Raw genomic sequence first — 16,378 nt, 5'->3', positions numbered from 1 at the left:
TGTCTGTTTGAAAAGATTCATTCACCAGAAGGGAGAGAAAACATGATGCTTAACTGGCTGCAGAAAATATTTGGTATGGTAAAGGAAAGAAAAACAACAACATCCTGACCAGTCCAATGTAATACATGTAGCTTATGATGACAAGACAGCTTGTTTCAGTCAGCCTGTACTGAACCAGTGGGAACGGAGGTCAGTGGCTATTAATCATTTGTAAAAGACAGCAGGTCCTTATCAACCACGTATAGATACAAGGAAGTTTATATCACAACCACAAGTGGCAAAGCCACAGCACAGCAATCACACTCTTAAGTGATAAAACCTCGAAATGCAGGGCTGGATAGCATCATCCATTTCCAGTTAGGTATTTTAATAAATGCATTATACTATCTTCAGGGTTTTAGAACTTTGGCGAGTTTTCTTTTTTCTTTCATGTAAACACCAAGCAAAGCCCAAACAAACACCTGGACTATAACAGAATTTAAGAACAAGCTTGATAAATTCATGGAGGTTAGGTCCATAAAAGGCTATTAGCCAAGGGTAGGAATGGTGTCCCTGGCCTCTGATTGTCAGAGGCTGGAGATGGATGGCAGGAGACAAATTGCTTGATCATTGTCTTCGGTCCACCCCCTCAGGGCACCTGGCACTGGCCACTGTCAGCAGACAGGCTACCGGGCTGGATGGACCTTTGGTCTGACCCAGTATGGCCATTCTTATGCTCTTACCCGGCTAACAAAGAGGGAACAGACTGTGGGTGCAAGGCAACTGAAGGCAACTATTGGTTATTTTACCCAGGCAGTTGCTGTGCCTTTATCCCCACACAGATGAGGACAGTAATGAGTACCATAAAGCCAACGGAGTAATTACAAATCAGTTGTTTTCCATAGCAAATCTCTGTATGGAGGTGGACTGGTGAGAACATGGAGTTTGAATGGGAAGAGACGTGGGGGGAGGAGAAGGAAGAAGAGCAGCGAAGCCAAGGGGAGATGGAAGCTTAGGGAGAAGGAATTCCAACTGCTCCTGAAGACTCTGCTAGACTTGCTGGGATTCTCAGGGATCACCACCCTTATCCTCACCCCAAGCCTTCAGAGGGGATGGAAGAGCCCTTCAAAGTCACACCCCCTCAGTGTGAATCTTATTAACCTTGGCAGATCCCTACCAGTCTAGGGAAGGTTGTTGGCTCCCCCACTCCCAACCTAGGGTCTTTGGGCCACTGGAGGTTCTGTTCACACTTCTGGGGACTAGCAAACTTCCTAAGTCTTGCCGCTTTACTGGGACCAAGATGTGCTTGCTTGCACTACACTGGGACAGAGTTAAAGCTGAGAGAGCTGAAAGCTGTGGCTGAGAAGCATAACCCTCACTCCTCTGTTCCTGGCTCACTAACAGTCTAGTCTTTGGTTTTTCACATAAACGCCTTTTAAAGGTGCGATGCCCACATCTCATGTGTACGGATCAGCCACCTGAACTACCGATGCTGTGCACTGCCATCTGGGAACAGTGTGTAACATGACCTGAGAACTCTCAGACAGCACAGGTTAGATTGTAGGTGCTGGCCTTTCCTGCCGGCTTTCACGTTCACAATCCACAGCAGGTAGACATCTAACTACAAGTATTTGTGCCCACAGTTTACTGTGGGTACATTTATTTATTTATTTTGGACAGGTGCAAAGTCACAATCCCAGCTGAAGCCTAACTGAAAATCTGGCTGAGCATCTTTTGCATGAAATTACTGAGGTATAAAATATGTTCCTTATTACAGGAAGCCCCGTTTAAGTGCTGAAATATTTATGTCCCATCTTAGCTTGTTTACACAGTTACTTGGGAAACCAGCTGCTTGAACTTCAGTGCATAAATTTCAGTAGGTGGCTTGGGAAGAACCTAGTATGCCACCCTGCCAATATTGTGACATCTGGTGAGTCCCAGGCACAGCCAGTGTTTATAGCAACCGTTTTCAACTTTCATAATAATAATAATAAAAAAAAGCGAGAGAAAATCAGCTCTTTCTGGGAAGCACAGATTTTCTGAAAAGTGTCTGTAGAAACTTCAGAATGTCTGCCCAGACAGTGCCTACAGCTTGGCTCACTCTACATGCTGGAGAGCCGTCCCAGGTTTCACAGCCTTGCAGAGCCTGAGAGCCTATCTTATCTCTCTCTTCAGGTAGCTTTTCTTTTATTAAAATGTTCACCCCTTCCATGCCTCATAATTTATGTGGCATAGACACCGATGGAGGACGAATCAGGCCCTGCTCCATGTAAAGTGTGTGTCAATTAGCAGCCTTCCTCACTAGAGGGAGAATTCACTCCTAGGTGCGGGTAGTAGCAGCAATGGTCTCCTTTCCTCGTGGGGCTGAGCTGGGAGAGAACAACTCTGGTGGAGTGGGCCCTTCGAGTGCATCATTATGGCATTCCTGCCACAGTTTCCTATCGAGGACATCTAAACACCGGCAATGTGGTCCTCGATCCACACCCTGGATGTTAACCAGGTCATAACAGGCTCTGATACATGATGTGATCCAGGACAAGATACACTTGGATGGAACTGGGAGTCCCTGCACCCTATTGGCTATAGCAACAAAGAGCCATGGTGATTTGTGAAAAAGCTTAGTGTGTTCAATGTAAAAGACTAGGGCAAGCTCCACATCCAATGAGCACAGTGAGCTCAACAGAGTGACCAGGGCTTCCATGTGCGTGGACAGGACCAGGTTAAGGTCCTGCTGGGGTACAAGGTGTCTCACCTGAGGGTTTGTCTGTCCAAACCTTTAAGTATCCCACCATGGGGTTGCAAAAGAGAGATCTGCCCTTAGCTCTGGGTTGGAATGCTGAGATGTCTGCTAGGTGGACCTTAAATGAGGGTACAGCCAGCCCCTAGTGTTTCCAGTGCAAGAGATAATCAAGTTCAGAGAAGTTAGAAACTGGTTGTGGGGACCAAATTGAGAAACATTTCCACTTTGCCAGGTGAACTGTCCAAGTGGAGGTTTAATGGCTGCTCAGTAGGACTTCCTTAGCGGAGTTGGACTCTGCATCTCAAGCCAGTTCAATCATGGAATTTCCATGTAGTGAGGTGGAGGAACTCCAGGTTGTTGTGCTGCAGGTTGCCATGATCCTGCATTACGAGGTCTGGGAGCAGAGGGAGGGTCACTGGCATGTCCACTGATACGTTCAGCAACGTAGTGAACTAGTGCTGGCTGGTGCTTTGGGGAGGACTGAAGGTTTGTCCTGTTGGACTTTGAAGAGATCCTTAGGAGTCAAAGTGAAGGGTGGAAATGCACACGGAAGGTGGCCTGACCATAAGAGGTGAAAGATGTCCACTGTGGAGGCACAGCTGTGGCTCTGAAAGGAGTTGAACTGGCTGCACTTCCTGTTGTGTTGGGCTGTGAACAGGTCAACACGGGAAGTCCCCACTTGGAAAACAGAGAGGGCAACGGTCATCCTGAGGGACAACTCATGAGTACTGAATGAGGAACTGAAGCGAGCTGCAAGATTGTTTTGTGCCCCAGCAGGTATGTGGCTTGCAGCTGTATGTGACAGGTTATGCAGCAGTTCCAGAGTTGGAGAGTTTCCTGGCAAAAGGGAGAGGAGTGAGCACCACTCTGTCTGTTCATGTAAAACATCTCTGTGATGGTGTCTGTCAGTAACAAAGCACTCTCGCCTTGTAGCTGGCGCTGAAATGCTTGGCAAGCCAGACAAACGCTCTGTCCTCTCTCACGCGGATGTGTAATGATAGGTCTAGCTAAGACCATAAGTCCTGGGTCTGATGCATCTGTGACCAGAGAGATGGCAGGCTGGGGTTTGGCAAAGGGCACTGCTGCACATACCACCTGTGGTTGAAGCTACCAGTTGAGGGATTTGAGAATCACAGAATGTAGGGTGACCATCGTGTCCAAAGAGCCTGGAGAGGGCCTGAACACTGTCCCTAGCCAGGCCTGCAGGGAGCAAAGGTGCAACCTGGAATGTTGCAACACCGGAGTGAAGGCTGCCATGTGGCCCCGAGGTCTCATGCAGTTTTGGGCCACAGAGGTAGGACACGACTGGAGGCAGTTGATGCTTCTTTGCATGGCCTCAACATGTGCCTTGGGCAGGGAGGCTCTTGCCAGTGTGTGATCCATGAGAGTGCCGATGAACTCTGTCCTTTGTGTGCATACCAGCATGGACTTGGCTGTGTTTAGAATGAGTCAAAAGTGGGTGAAGGCGGTTCACGCCAGTGCCATCTGCTCTCGAACTCGTTCTTGGGACTTCCCCTTGATGAGGCAGTCCAAACGAAGGAAGACCTGTAGCTGCTTCCTGAGTGTGGACCCATGGGGAAACAAAACAGCAGCATAGTGAACTGACAGAGTAGGTCTCAGACTACGAATCTGAGCAAACTTCTGTGTGCCGGAATAATTGATACAGGCCTGCTGACAGGGAGTGTGGAGACAAAGGGGGCGACTGCCCAGGGCCCAGTGAATCAAAGGGACCTGGGACTCCCAGACACTGCTACTGTGGCTGCAGTGGTGGCCAGAGCCCCAAGCCCTTTAAATCACTGATGGAGCACAATGCTCCAGATGGCACTGAGGGATGGGGGAAGGGGCATGGCATAATCTGGGCAATGGCCCCACCCCTTCTGGGAGCATGGAGCTGCCCCTCTACCTTGCCCAGGGGCCTGGTGAGTCTGTCAGCTCCCTTGAATTGATGTATGGTGCTCAAGGAAGCCATTCAAAACCTGAGCTTCTTTATGCATGTACTCAAGTGTTGTAGGTGTAGGAGACCTGGGGCCCCCTTGTGGCACAGTGAATAAGGAAATGTCAGGAGTAGAAGGTCCTGTCCCTGAACTCCTGAGGAAATGTACTAACTATACTAAAACTACTACTACCAATTTAATGGGTTATATAAGGCTAGCGATAACCTGCAGAGCAAGAGGTCAGTAGTGCCAAGAACCACCACTGGAGGTAAAAAGGAACTGACTAGGTGGTGGGTCAACAGGGAGTCATCACGGTGCCACTCCAGGGGGCTCCACAGCTGACCTAATAGGTACCACTAGGGACAACCTTCCAGCGACCACACACGCATTGCACGCACAGCTATTGGTAGGCACATGAGCAATCACTCAAATCACTCAATACTGAGTCCACCTCTAGCCCTTTCTGTTTATTGCTTTCAGTGCCATTATTTTTGAACAGTTTTTCTTATCTAGTTCCTTAGCGTTGTTAGGGATAGAAGTTAAATTTACTGGGTGGTAACTGCGATGTAACTCTGTATTCTATGCATATCATTTACCACTTACACTCTTCCCCAGTCCTTTGGTACCTCCTCTGTTGTCCTGGACTATTCAAGAAGAAACTGCTTGTGCTGCAATATCATTATGTTGGGTATTATTCAGACCCACTAATCTACACACTAGACAACCACTTTGCAAATATTCTCTGACCTACATCTCTGCAACAGCTACTGTGTGCTTATAAAGATTCAGATAACTCCAACTTTCCATCTGTAACCCCTTTTTCCTTATTCCATGTCTTCAGCCAACAATTTACTGCTGTAATCTAAACTGCAGTTTCTACTTGCTCTAAGCTGACAGGCAAACATTCCCAGATAAGGTGACAGCACAGAGCCTCGAGTGAGACAAAGCAGTAGTTACTATTTCAGCAGACTAGGAAGACTGCAAATTGTAAACTGTGCTCAGTAGCTGTTTTGAAGCTGATGCGGAAGGTTGTTAACTGTACTCAGTAGCTGTTTTGAAGTTGATGTGGAAGGTTGTTAATTGTGCTCAGTAGCTGTTTTGAAGCTGATGCGGAAGGTTGTTAACTGTGCTCAGTACCTGTTTTGAAGTGGACGTGGAAGGCTGTTAACCGTACTCAGTATTGTTTTGAAGCTGACGTGGAAGGCTTCATTCAGGACAAACATACCTGAGTGTAGTTAGAAGATGGAAGCTCCTGGCTAATCAACAACAAGCAATGTCAGGGACACAACACAAGATGTTAAGTGAAGCACCACTCAGGTCCAGCCCCGCTGGGAGAAAACAGAACTGCCAGGTGTTATCCACACTGAACCTGTGGGTTGGATCTCAGAGAAGTTTCCAGTAATTGTACAGGTTAGTTGGACCTAACTGGTCTGCAGAAGTTGTACATTAAAGTATCTGTAATGTCCTTAGCCCCCAGGAGGAAAATAAGTGTTTTTTTGATATAGCAATGGGTGATGGTTAAAGGGACACAAAAGTTTTCTACTAGCCTAACTGTCTGCTGCTTTGCTCTTGTTGTTGTGAGAAGCAAGCACAGAACTGCATCAGTTGGGTTTTTGTGTGACTATACATGTTATTGAGATACAAAACATGGCTGTGTCCTGACTGGCAAAGCCTCTGCTAGATCCCATCTGCACCCAGTTCCAGAGGGAGCAGATAGAGGTGCCAGGAGTAACACAATCGGAAGCTGTGGGTTGATCTCAGTATGGGTTCCTACAATTTTACAGAAGTCACTGGATTGAAACTGGGAAACCATTGCAAAGGAATGATCACAGGTTGGAGGCCAAATGTCTTTGTGAGGAGTTACTGAACCAAGGACAGCATGTGAGCCTAACAGCTACAGTAACTGTCAAGTTTTTTTCTGTTATCTGAAGTTGTGTATGTGTTCAATATCATGCAGGGCAAATCGAGTGGTTATGCAGTCTAACAAAATGTTTTATTTAATTCAATGCCACCACCCATGGTGAGCCCCTACATGTAAGCAGAAGACCCCAATTTGTCAGAAGAGCCAATTTCTCTACCGGTTGAACCTCTCTAGTCCGGTGCTCCCAGGACCTGATTGGTACTGGATGAGGGAATCTGCTGGACCACAGGAGGTCAATATTGTCTAGAGCATTACAAATTCTCCCACTGTTTACTGGGCTGTTATGGAGGGGTAAATTAGAGCTAAATAGCAGCACAGAACATTGAGAGCCAGAACTGGTGGCTGTAAACAAACTTTATGGGACTGCAGGAAACTTGGTCACACCCATCATAAGTGGTCACCTGGCTAACTAAACTCATGCCAGATTACAGACGTTACCAGCAGAGAGAGTGCTGGACTAGAGAGGTTCACCCTGTACTTATTTATAAACTGCTAATCGGCTGGGCAGCATTGGAATCTCTTCTGAGCCACCACACAAGCACAAAGCTTACAGAGGATAATGTTTTGGTTCTGTTCTATTTTTCCTTTAATTTTATTTTAACAACAAATCTCTAGATAATGATGTTTGATTAGCTAGGTGCATTGTAACTGCTGTGCTGTCACTGTGCATCATTGGCGTGTTGGTCATAACAAGGAATTTGAAATTACAGTAAAATTACTTTAATCCACCCGCTGATGATTAGGAAATGCTGATGATCTGGCATCTGGCAAAAATAGTCCCATTAATGGAGATAATCCAGCAAAATGTGATGATCTGGCATACAGCAGTCTCCAGAGATATGCAGCCCTCACATACCTTGAAATTTGTGTAAATCATTGTGTAAATCATGGGTGGTGGGTTGGGACCATGGGAGAGGGGTAGGAGGGTCAGCCTTGGGTGGATTAAGGCTGCAAGGGGGCTAGAGGGTGAAGAATTGGGAAGAACGCAGGCTGGTGAAGCAGGAGGAATGCGGGGGTGGTGAAGGGGAGGAGCGTGGGGGTGGGTGAAGTGGGAGGAGCGTGGGGGTCATGAAACAGGAGGCGTGTAGGGGTGGTGAAGTGGGAGGAGTGGGGGATGTTGATGTGTGAGGAGCGTGGGGGTCACGAAGTGCGAGGAACATGGGGGTGGTGAAGCGGGAGGAGTGCAGGGGTGGTGAAGCAGAAGGAGCACAGGGTGGTGAAGAAGCTGCAGGAGTGAGGGGTAGAGAAGAAGCTGGCGACGCGCAGGGGTGGTGAGCCACAGCTGGGTGCGGGCATGGTGAGCTGCAATGGGGGGTTTGAACTAGGGTGTGGGGGTTTTGGTGATGTCCAGTAGGATGTAAAATGTGGTAATCCAGCACCTGTCCAGTCCAGAACGTGCTGGATTAAAGGAATTTTACATATCTGTTTTACAGTGAAAATTCATACTGAATTCCTAAGAGAGTAAGAATGAATCTGTTATAATTTACACTTTCAGTATTTAGAGGGATCCCATAAAAAACCATCTAGTGTTTCTTGAAGGGATAGGAATGCATGGTCTGTGGCAACACAGTAATTCAGAGAGAGGACTGATAAGTAATTTGAGTTAACTCCCACCTACTCTCATCATTTTCTTACAATGATTATTAAAACTGGTTTTAAAGTACAGTTCAAGTGCTCACTCATTTTAGAATCAGTTTTATCTCCTTTCTCATTTATTTGTCCCCCACTCTTCTTCATGGTGAACACCATTTCTCACTTTTATGTCTTAAATAAAATGTAACAATGTGAATCATGATTTTCAATCACACACCACAGATCACTTCTGCATTGTACATCTTCTCCAGATTTTATGCCATGATGCAAACTGACCTCAAAATTTTGTTGTCTTCTATATTTACAGCCCACTAACACTTTTCTGGCAGCTCACAAAGGATACTGAATTTATGAGGCAGTTGCAAGTCAGGTATTTTACAGAAATTTTGATTGCCTACATTTGTCAAAAATGATTTTGTGAAAAATTAAAGATTGCCGCAGGAGAGATTAAACAGCAGTACAAGAGCTGGTTGTAATTTTTGCCAGAAACTTTGACTTTGAATCTCTGTATATAAAAACACAAACTAACTTTCTTGAATGTATTGACTTGATACATTAAAATGTCCATCTTATGTTTACAATAATGGAGTTTATTAAGTATTTCAGGAGATAGATTGCACCTGGCCCTAATGTTTTCTGAGCATCCATAACAATGGCTTTTAACAAATGAACTACTCACTCTTCCCTTGGACAAAGGCCTGCAACAATAGGTGGATTCTATGTCACGCCCTACAGATAGAAGGCTTGAACCCTGTCATTCCAGGGAAAGAAATCAATTCTAGAGTGAAGGGCTCTGCACCCAGAATGCCCACATATAAGCTACCCAGCATTTCCATCTGGGAAGCTGAGAGGAATAGGCAGGACCCAAGCTATCTACAGCCTTTGCAGACCAAAGCCAACACCTCAATGTACACATACAAGAGAAGAGGAGCCCAGGCCTGCTAACAAATCACTGCTGGAATGCTCTCTGCAACAACGACCACCGAGGATGCAGACAGCTGTAAAATGCATGAGCCAATGCTTCCAAGTGATCTTCACAGGCAGTCCCCCACACTCCATATTAGCGTCATCTAAACTGACGGTAACAGCAGCACAGATGACAGTGCTAAGATCCAGGCCTGAGAAACAAATGGACGCAAACACCTGGATGAACAAAAATGGGCAAGGTGCTTTACTACTGACACCTGGACGCCAAACATCCCCAGATAACACACAGGCCTCAGCAGTAATAGGCTACGTCTACACGTGCACCCAACTTCGAAATAGCTTATTTCGATGTTGCGACATCGAAATAGGCTATTTCGATGAATAACGTCTACACGTCCTCCAGGGCTGGCAACGTCGATGTTCAACTTCGACGTTGCTCAGCCCAACATCGAAATAGGCGCAGCGAGGGAATGTCTACACGCCAAAGTAGCACACATCGAAATAAGGGAGCCAGGCACAGCTGCAGACAGGGTCACGGGGCGGACTCAACAGCAAGTCGCTCCCTTAAAGGGCCCCTCCCAGACACACTTTCATTAAACAGTGCAAGATCCACAGAGCCAACAACTAGTTGCAGACCCTGTATATGCAGCACGGACCCCCAGCTGCAGCAGCAGCAGCCAGAAGCCCTGGGCTAAGGGCTGCTGCCCACGGTGACCACAGAGCCCCGCAAGGGCTGGAGAGAGAGTATCTCTCAACCCCCCAGCTGATGGCCGCCATGGAGGACCCCGCTATTTCGATGTTGCGGGACGCGGATCGTCTACACGTCCCTACTTCGATGTTGAACGTCGAAGTAGGGCGCTATTCCCATCCCCTCATGGGGTTAGCGACTTCGACGTCTCGCCGCCTAACGTCGATTTCAACTTCGAAATAGCGCCCAACACGTGTAGACGTGACGGGCGCTATTTCGAAGTTACTGCCGCTACTTCGAAGTAGCGTGCAAGTGTAGACGCAGCTATAGAGGAATATACCACATCCCACCAGCATTCCCCTACACATTGCCCAGATTAAATGTCACGCATTTGCTTTCATCCGAATACAGAGAGCTTCGCTGAGGTCTGATGAAAAATGATACAACTACAGTCCAACATGGAGGCTTAACAGGTGCGGTAATACAGGATCTGAAGATTTCCGAGGTACTGCAGTTTAAGACTTTTCTGATGTTGGACATTAATTCTCTGCTTCTCAACTTTTACCAGAAAAGAATCCATTGAAGTCCAGGGAAGTTTTGTTTTTGATTACAATGGGAACAGGTACAACTTCAAACTTGACTAATCTATATGCATTATAGATAGATGACATCTGCCAAAGCCCCAGTACCGTTACATAATATTCTACTTTTGAATATGCTATGTAACTAAAAGACCGAGTGTCTTGACTACAGGGAATGCAAGCTGCCCTATCACACAAAACTAACTACCCCCACCAAATGATAATAGCCCCAGTTCTGCAGCGTGACATGTCTTCAGAGTCATAATGTGTCATGCACCATTTGGCAGGATCAGGGCCTACATTAAACACCTGACAATAGTTGGCTGTTACATACAGGTTGCTGCTACACTACCGTTCACCCACTGGAGGTGCCATGGTAATGAGGCAATTCGAAGTAGGCTAATGAGGCGCTAACGTGCACATTCAGTGCCTTATTAGCATAATGGTGGCCACATGACTAGACTTCGAATTTCAGATTGACAGTGAAGATGGGGGCAGTTTTGAAGTAAGCACCCCACTTCGACATTCCTTTACTCCCATAGAACTAGACGGGAGTAAGGGAATATCGAAGTGGGGTGCTTATTCTGAAGCTGCCCCCATCTTCCCTGTCAATCTTCAATTCGAAGTATGTTCACATGGCCGCCATTATGCTAATGAGGTGCTAATATGCACGTTAGCGCCTCATTAGCCTGCTGTGAATTGCTTCATTACCATGCCACTTCCGACGGGAGAATGGTAGTACAGCAGCAGCCATTGTTGTGTTCTGCTCTGCATGCTGCAGTAATTTTGTCATCCTGCAACATTACAGAACTCTGAAGAAAAAAAGTGTTGGGAAAGATCTATGAAGCAGTAACAACTGAAAAAAAGATTTAAGATTAAACCAATAGAAAGAGACATTTACTAGCCAGAACAATCTTTTGTGCTGCTTGACCCATAAACAGAATTTTACCTGGGGTTGGAATGTGAAAGTGGGTTCATTTCTTTCTGGTAGTGATGCCCTTGATTGACCGGCTGTGGAAAACACAAAAAACAGTAGTGAGAAGATAACTTTGCGAATATTCTTTCAACATAGAGGCACTGGAATCCTTTCAGGACCTTATATTTGTGCTATTTGATATATTAGAATCAGGGCTAAGGACAGGCTTTGCCAGGCTCTGGTGGTGATAGTGAGCTCAGCTCCAGCCACCTGGAAGGGGTGGGTCTCATGTGGGAGGGGCAGGACCGAGGGCTAACCTCTCCCAGCCAGCCCTTTGGTGCTGCAGACTGTGCACTGCCCACGGCTCTGATGGCAATTTAAAGGGCCCGGGCTCTGGCCCCTGGCGAGGTAGTGGCAGCCAGAAGCAACTAGCCCTTTTAAATCACTGGGGACCAGGGTAGCTGCCCCGTTTGAGCCACTCTGCCCTGTCAGCAGCCCTGAGTAGAATTCTATGGTCTTTGTCGCTGAGGGAGAATTTCCAAAATGGCATTCAGGTTCCAACTTGGTAAAAGTGCATTTTAAATTCTTTCCTGGGTCAATAGGCCTACACATTGCTCGCTGAGTTACAGTATAAACATTTACATCAGATTGGATCACCTTGCACAAAGTACATTCAAATTCAGTGAAACCTTGTTGACTCCAGTCATCAAAGTTTGTCTCCAAGATGGTGTCCTGCTCAGTTTCCGAGCTATGTAATTTGGATAATACTTTTAATTAAAAGAAAGAGTGTATTTGTCATAACTACTAACGTTCTCAAATAGGGTTACCAAGTAACTAAAAATTAATCATTATTAATTGTGTGATTAAAAAAAATCAATCACAATTAATCACTTCTCCAGGCCCTCGTTCCTTTCTCATGTGTAGGTTCCACTCAGACATTTTTAATGATTCTGGTTTCCATCCAGACAGGTAGGTGGCTCAAACTCCTCATTGCTTTCCTTTACGGTCATAGTCCAGCCGTACAAAGCCCACACAGAGACTGAGGTATGCATGTGGATCACAAAACACACTACCAAAATTCCCAACTTTGTCAGAATAAAGAACTGGGTTAGACTAAAGGTCCATCTAGCCCAGAATCCTGTCTTCTGACCATGGTCAAGGCCAGGTGCTTCAGAGGGAATGAACAGAACAGATCCCTCCCATTGTCCATTCCCAGCTTCCACTTCTAAACTCCAATAACCCTGACTTGTCCATTGGCCTTTCCACATTGCTAGTTTAATCAAGGAGCCTACAGAAGACCCAGTAAACTTGGGAACTGTTAAAGAGATACTCTTGGGAGCAGAGAGGGCAGCTGAGAGACACAGCATCCTGCTGGGAAGTCGAAGAATATAAGCTTGCCTAGACTCATTATGGGATGGTAATATTTTGGCTGGAGAGGGATGAATACAGGCAGTGTGTTTTAAAATCCTTTTTCTTTAATACTCTGTTCCTAACCATAAATACTTTTTCTTGTTTGTTTCCAGGAACATGTCTCTCTGCAAATATTCACTCTGGCCTTTTAAATCCCAAAGAGAGGAAATGGAGGCTCCCGAAACTATGCCAGATCCAGGGTGATAAGTGGTTGGCTTACAACAGAGTGTATATCAGAGTACCTGGTCCCAGTGAAAAGAAACTCTGTGTAGTTACACGTATGCATCAGCAAAAGGCTCTACTGGGGGAAGGCTTTGGCACTGGGATGCTACACTGCAAAAAATAGCAATGGTGACAGGGAAGCACAGCTTGGCTGTGTGGACAGCAGTGTAGGATACATTCTCTAAGGCAATGTTTCTCAATCTGTTTAACATTGTGGGTGGCATATACAGCTCTCTCCAGGCATGTGGACTGGAGGATACAGTAGAATCACAGAGTTTTGAACATGGTGGGATTAGAAATTTGTTTGTAATCCTGAAATGCTGGTAACCCTGAACAAACCATTCTGGTGATTCTTGTAGAAGTTTACAACTTAACTTTGCAGAAGCAACATGCTGCTATTTTTTTTTTAGAAGTTTACATTTAACACAGCATTGGACTATATTTGCTTTTTTAAAAAGAAGTCTCTGCTGCTGCCTGATTCCAGTTCCCAGTGAAATGTGTGGCTGGTGCTCATAATTCTGAGGGTCTACAACACATCTAGACTACCTGTATATTTACAAACAAAGCGTTTAACGCTTGTTGTATAACAGCAGCAAGAGTCAAATCACGAGTGAACATTTCATTTCAAAACTGGCAGACATCATCTGTTAAACTCAAGCACTTGACTGGAAGAGTGGCATGGCCTAGCGTATTGTCATCCTCACTTCTGTGCTACCGCTAGTGCTGCGGCTGGGCAGAGCGCCTGAAGACAGTGGGCATGGGACCTACCAGCCAGAGACTGCAGCCCATGTACTAGCCTTTCCAGCGCCCCAGGACTGTACCCCCAGCAGCCAAGCCTCTCCAGCACTGGGCTGGAGTACGTGTCCCTGCAGGGACAGGGTGCTCTGTCCATGGGGAGAATGTTCTGCCCACATCTGGCAACACCACCTCCCTGCCAGGGACTCCCACTTCCAGCATCCAGCCTCCTAGCCCCAGGGAATAACATCAGTATCTGCCTCAGCCCCTAAGGACACTCCCTTCCCATATGCAGCCCCGGTATGTAGCCTCCCCAGCCTGGAGACTGACCCCAGCCACCAGTCCCCACAGCTAGTCTGTCCCTGGTGCACTGCGGTGCAAGCCCCCTGCATCCGCTTCCCCATGTCCTCTGATCTTCCACCTCTGCTGAATGTAGCTTTGCTTTAATTTTTGGGGGAAATTGTTTGCTTAGAGACACTGAGAGGTCCTGGGAATGATGCTGCAGTAGGTGTATCATATAAGATAGCAAATGTCACTATACAGACCTCTGTTAATGTGCTAGGGAATGGAGCACAGATGCATGTTTACATACTTATAGTGCCCATTTTCATTGATGAGCCAAAAATTAATGTTATTTGGGTTGTATCTGACTACACAGATGATGATAAATGACACCTTGAATACAGCCCTTCTTACCCAGATCAGCTTCTGCTAGGCACCCCAGCTCCTGCTGGGAGACATCTATATCAGTGCAAGCCTGGGTCCCCCTGGAATTTCATCCACATCACCCTTCTCCAGATTTTGAGAGACCAGATAGCCAAGAACCTTCTCCCCAGATTGTTTTTTGATATAATGAAGAATACAGAGTAGAGCCATGAGCATCTTTTGTTGTGAGTTAAGCTCCACTGCTGCTATTGTAGGAGACAGGAAAGCTCCTTCAGTCTGTCTGAGCGCTCATCAACTCGCTAGGCTGGAGAAGAATGACAAAGGGATGGGATGATCTCCAGAGAGCACATGCCGCATGGCTGTCTGAAGTTGACTGGCATCAGCTGTTTGAGAAATGGGGTATCCAGCCAGCTAGGCCTTGCTCTGGGAAGAAGCAGGTGGACTAGGTGGATGAGGTGTACAGCAGCAAACACGCCACAGGCCTGTGCAACACCTTTAGGTGCATTTCCTCTCCCTCTCTGAAAAGGTCAGGTGGAGTGAAATGCAAACTGCTTTTACTTATTTTTTCATTTGACATTAATTTTCTATTACTCACGTGGAATTGAAGCAATTTCTACTTTTTCCTATTTCATAAAGCCTTACAAACAACCTTCATGGAAAAATTCAATGTTTTAAAAAATATCTAAAGCTGACAGCTATGGTGGGTAGCGTACAATACCTAAAACTATTGTATTCCTTTTGGGCTGTCACAGTTTAGAACAGCTGCTAACCAATTTATATTTCAACAATTTCTTTTGACAGCAAAGATATTACATTTCAGTTCTTGGAAAACTATCATTAGCCATAAAATCCAGTTTTTAGTATATCAGTTTTATAGTTGTATAAGAACATCTGTTCATTTGTTTTAACTGCAGCTTAGCAATATAATCTATATATCTTTGCAGTTCAAAAGTGTTTTTTGAATCTCATTAAAGCCAAAAATAGCAGGGCATCTTTTAAATGAAGCTAAAAATCAGACTAAATAGGCAAAATGATGGAAAATTTAGAGTCACAGAAAACATGTTACAAGTAAAATACTACATAAGTTTACAAGTAAGATGCTTATATGCTATACTATTTTATAGAAAATATTTTTCAAGATGAAAGATATAAAATATACCTTCTGGTGGTGCTGTTGCTATGGATTATATCAACGAACAAAGAGGTTATATAAAATTGCCCGCTATTTAGAAAAAAAGGCTTACCTTTTGGGAAGAGCTGTTGATAATTTTTGTGGAAAAAATAAGAATAGACTTAATGGGAGAATATGATTTGCAAAGCATTATCAATTTGATAGGGAGGAAAAGATGTTAATGCCTAAAAAAACAGAAAGAAACTACCTAGAAATTAAGTAATCTCTCCAGGTTAATCACAGCCAGGGACAATTTTTTAAATTGTCCTTAATGTATAATGTACAGATTAGTTATAATTTGCATCCTATACATTGTGCAGGCATTGCCTGCTGATGTGTACAAAGGGAAGATGAATGCAGATATACTGTAGCTTTTCTGTGGTTTGCATCTGATTTTTCGCATCTGCAGCTCCTGCAACCCTTTGGGACTGATTTTCAGTAATGAAAATCAATCTCAGTGTAAATACAAAGGAGCTTTTAGTTATACAAATTCTGAACTTCAGCACAGAATGGCATCTTAGAAATGATGGCCTTTGTTCTCATAGAGAGACAGTCACCTGTAGCCAAGCAGCAGGACAATGCAGGGAAGAGAAAAGCTTGCAAATTTTTTATGCCCACTGAATTTTGATCTCTCAGTGACCCTGACTGACCACAGAGTAGCAAAAGTACACTGCATACTTGAGCTCTGCTTAATGTCTAGATTCAATGAAAACTCTGCCTAGTAGCTAAGTGACATTAGTTTAACTGATGTTAAGGCTGTTAGATCATCCAGCCTGAGTTCTTGTCTATAGGCCATTAAATTTCACCTCATTACCCCAGAACTGAGCCCAATAACTTATGTATGACCAAAGCATTTTCCAGGCAGGCATCCAGCCTTGATCTGAAGATATAAAGA

At 45.3% G+C, this 16,378-nt stretch overlaps 1 protein-coding gene across 7 annotated transcripts in view; it reads right to left on the bottom strand.

The window, feature by feature from the left end:
* Positions 1-16,378, bottom strand: part of CFAP20DC (CFAP20 domain containing) — a 180,046-nt gene that overhangs the window by 26,659 nt on the left and 137,009 nt on the right. For all 7 annotated transcript variants that reach the window (XM_075005363.1, XM_075005359.1, XM_075005364.1 and 4 more), the window contains one exon: positions 11,313-11,374. In XM_075005363.1, the coding sequence (XP_074861464.1) occupies positions 11,313-11,374 (62 nt within the window). The remainder of the gene's footprint in view (positions 1-11,312; positions 11,375-16,378) is intronic.

Source organism: Carettochelys insculpta, chromosome 11, assembly GCF_033958435.1.
Source record: "Carettochelys insculpta isolate YL-2023 chromosome 11, ASM3395843v1, whole genome shotgun sequence".
Lineage (NCBI taxonomy): Eukaryota > Metazoa > Chordata > Testudines > Carettochelyidae > Carettochelys > Carettochelys insculpta.
Note: the sequence above shows the minus strand (reverse complement) of the source record. Positions and strands in the feature narration are given on the sequence as shown.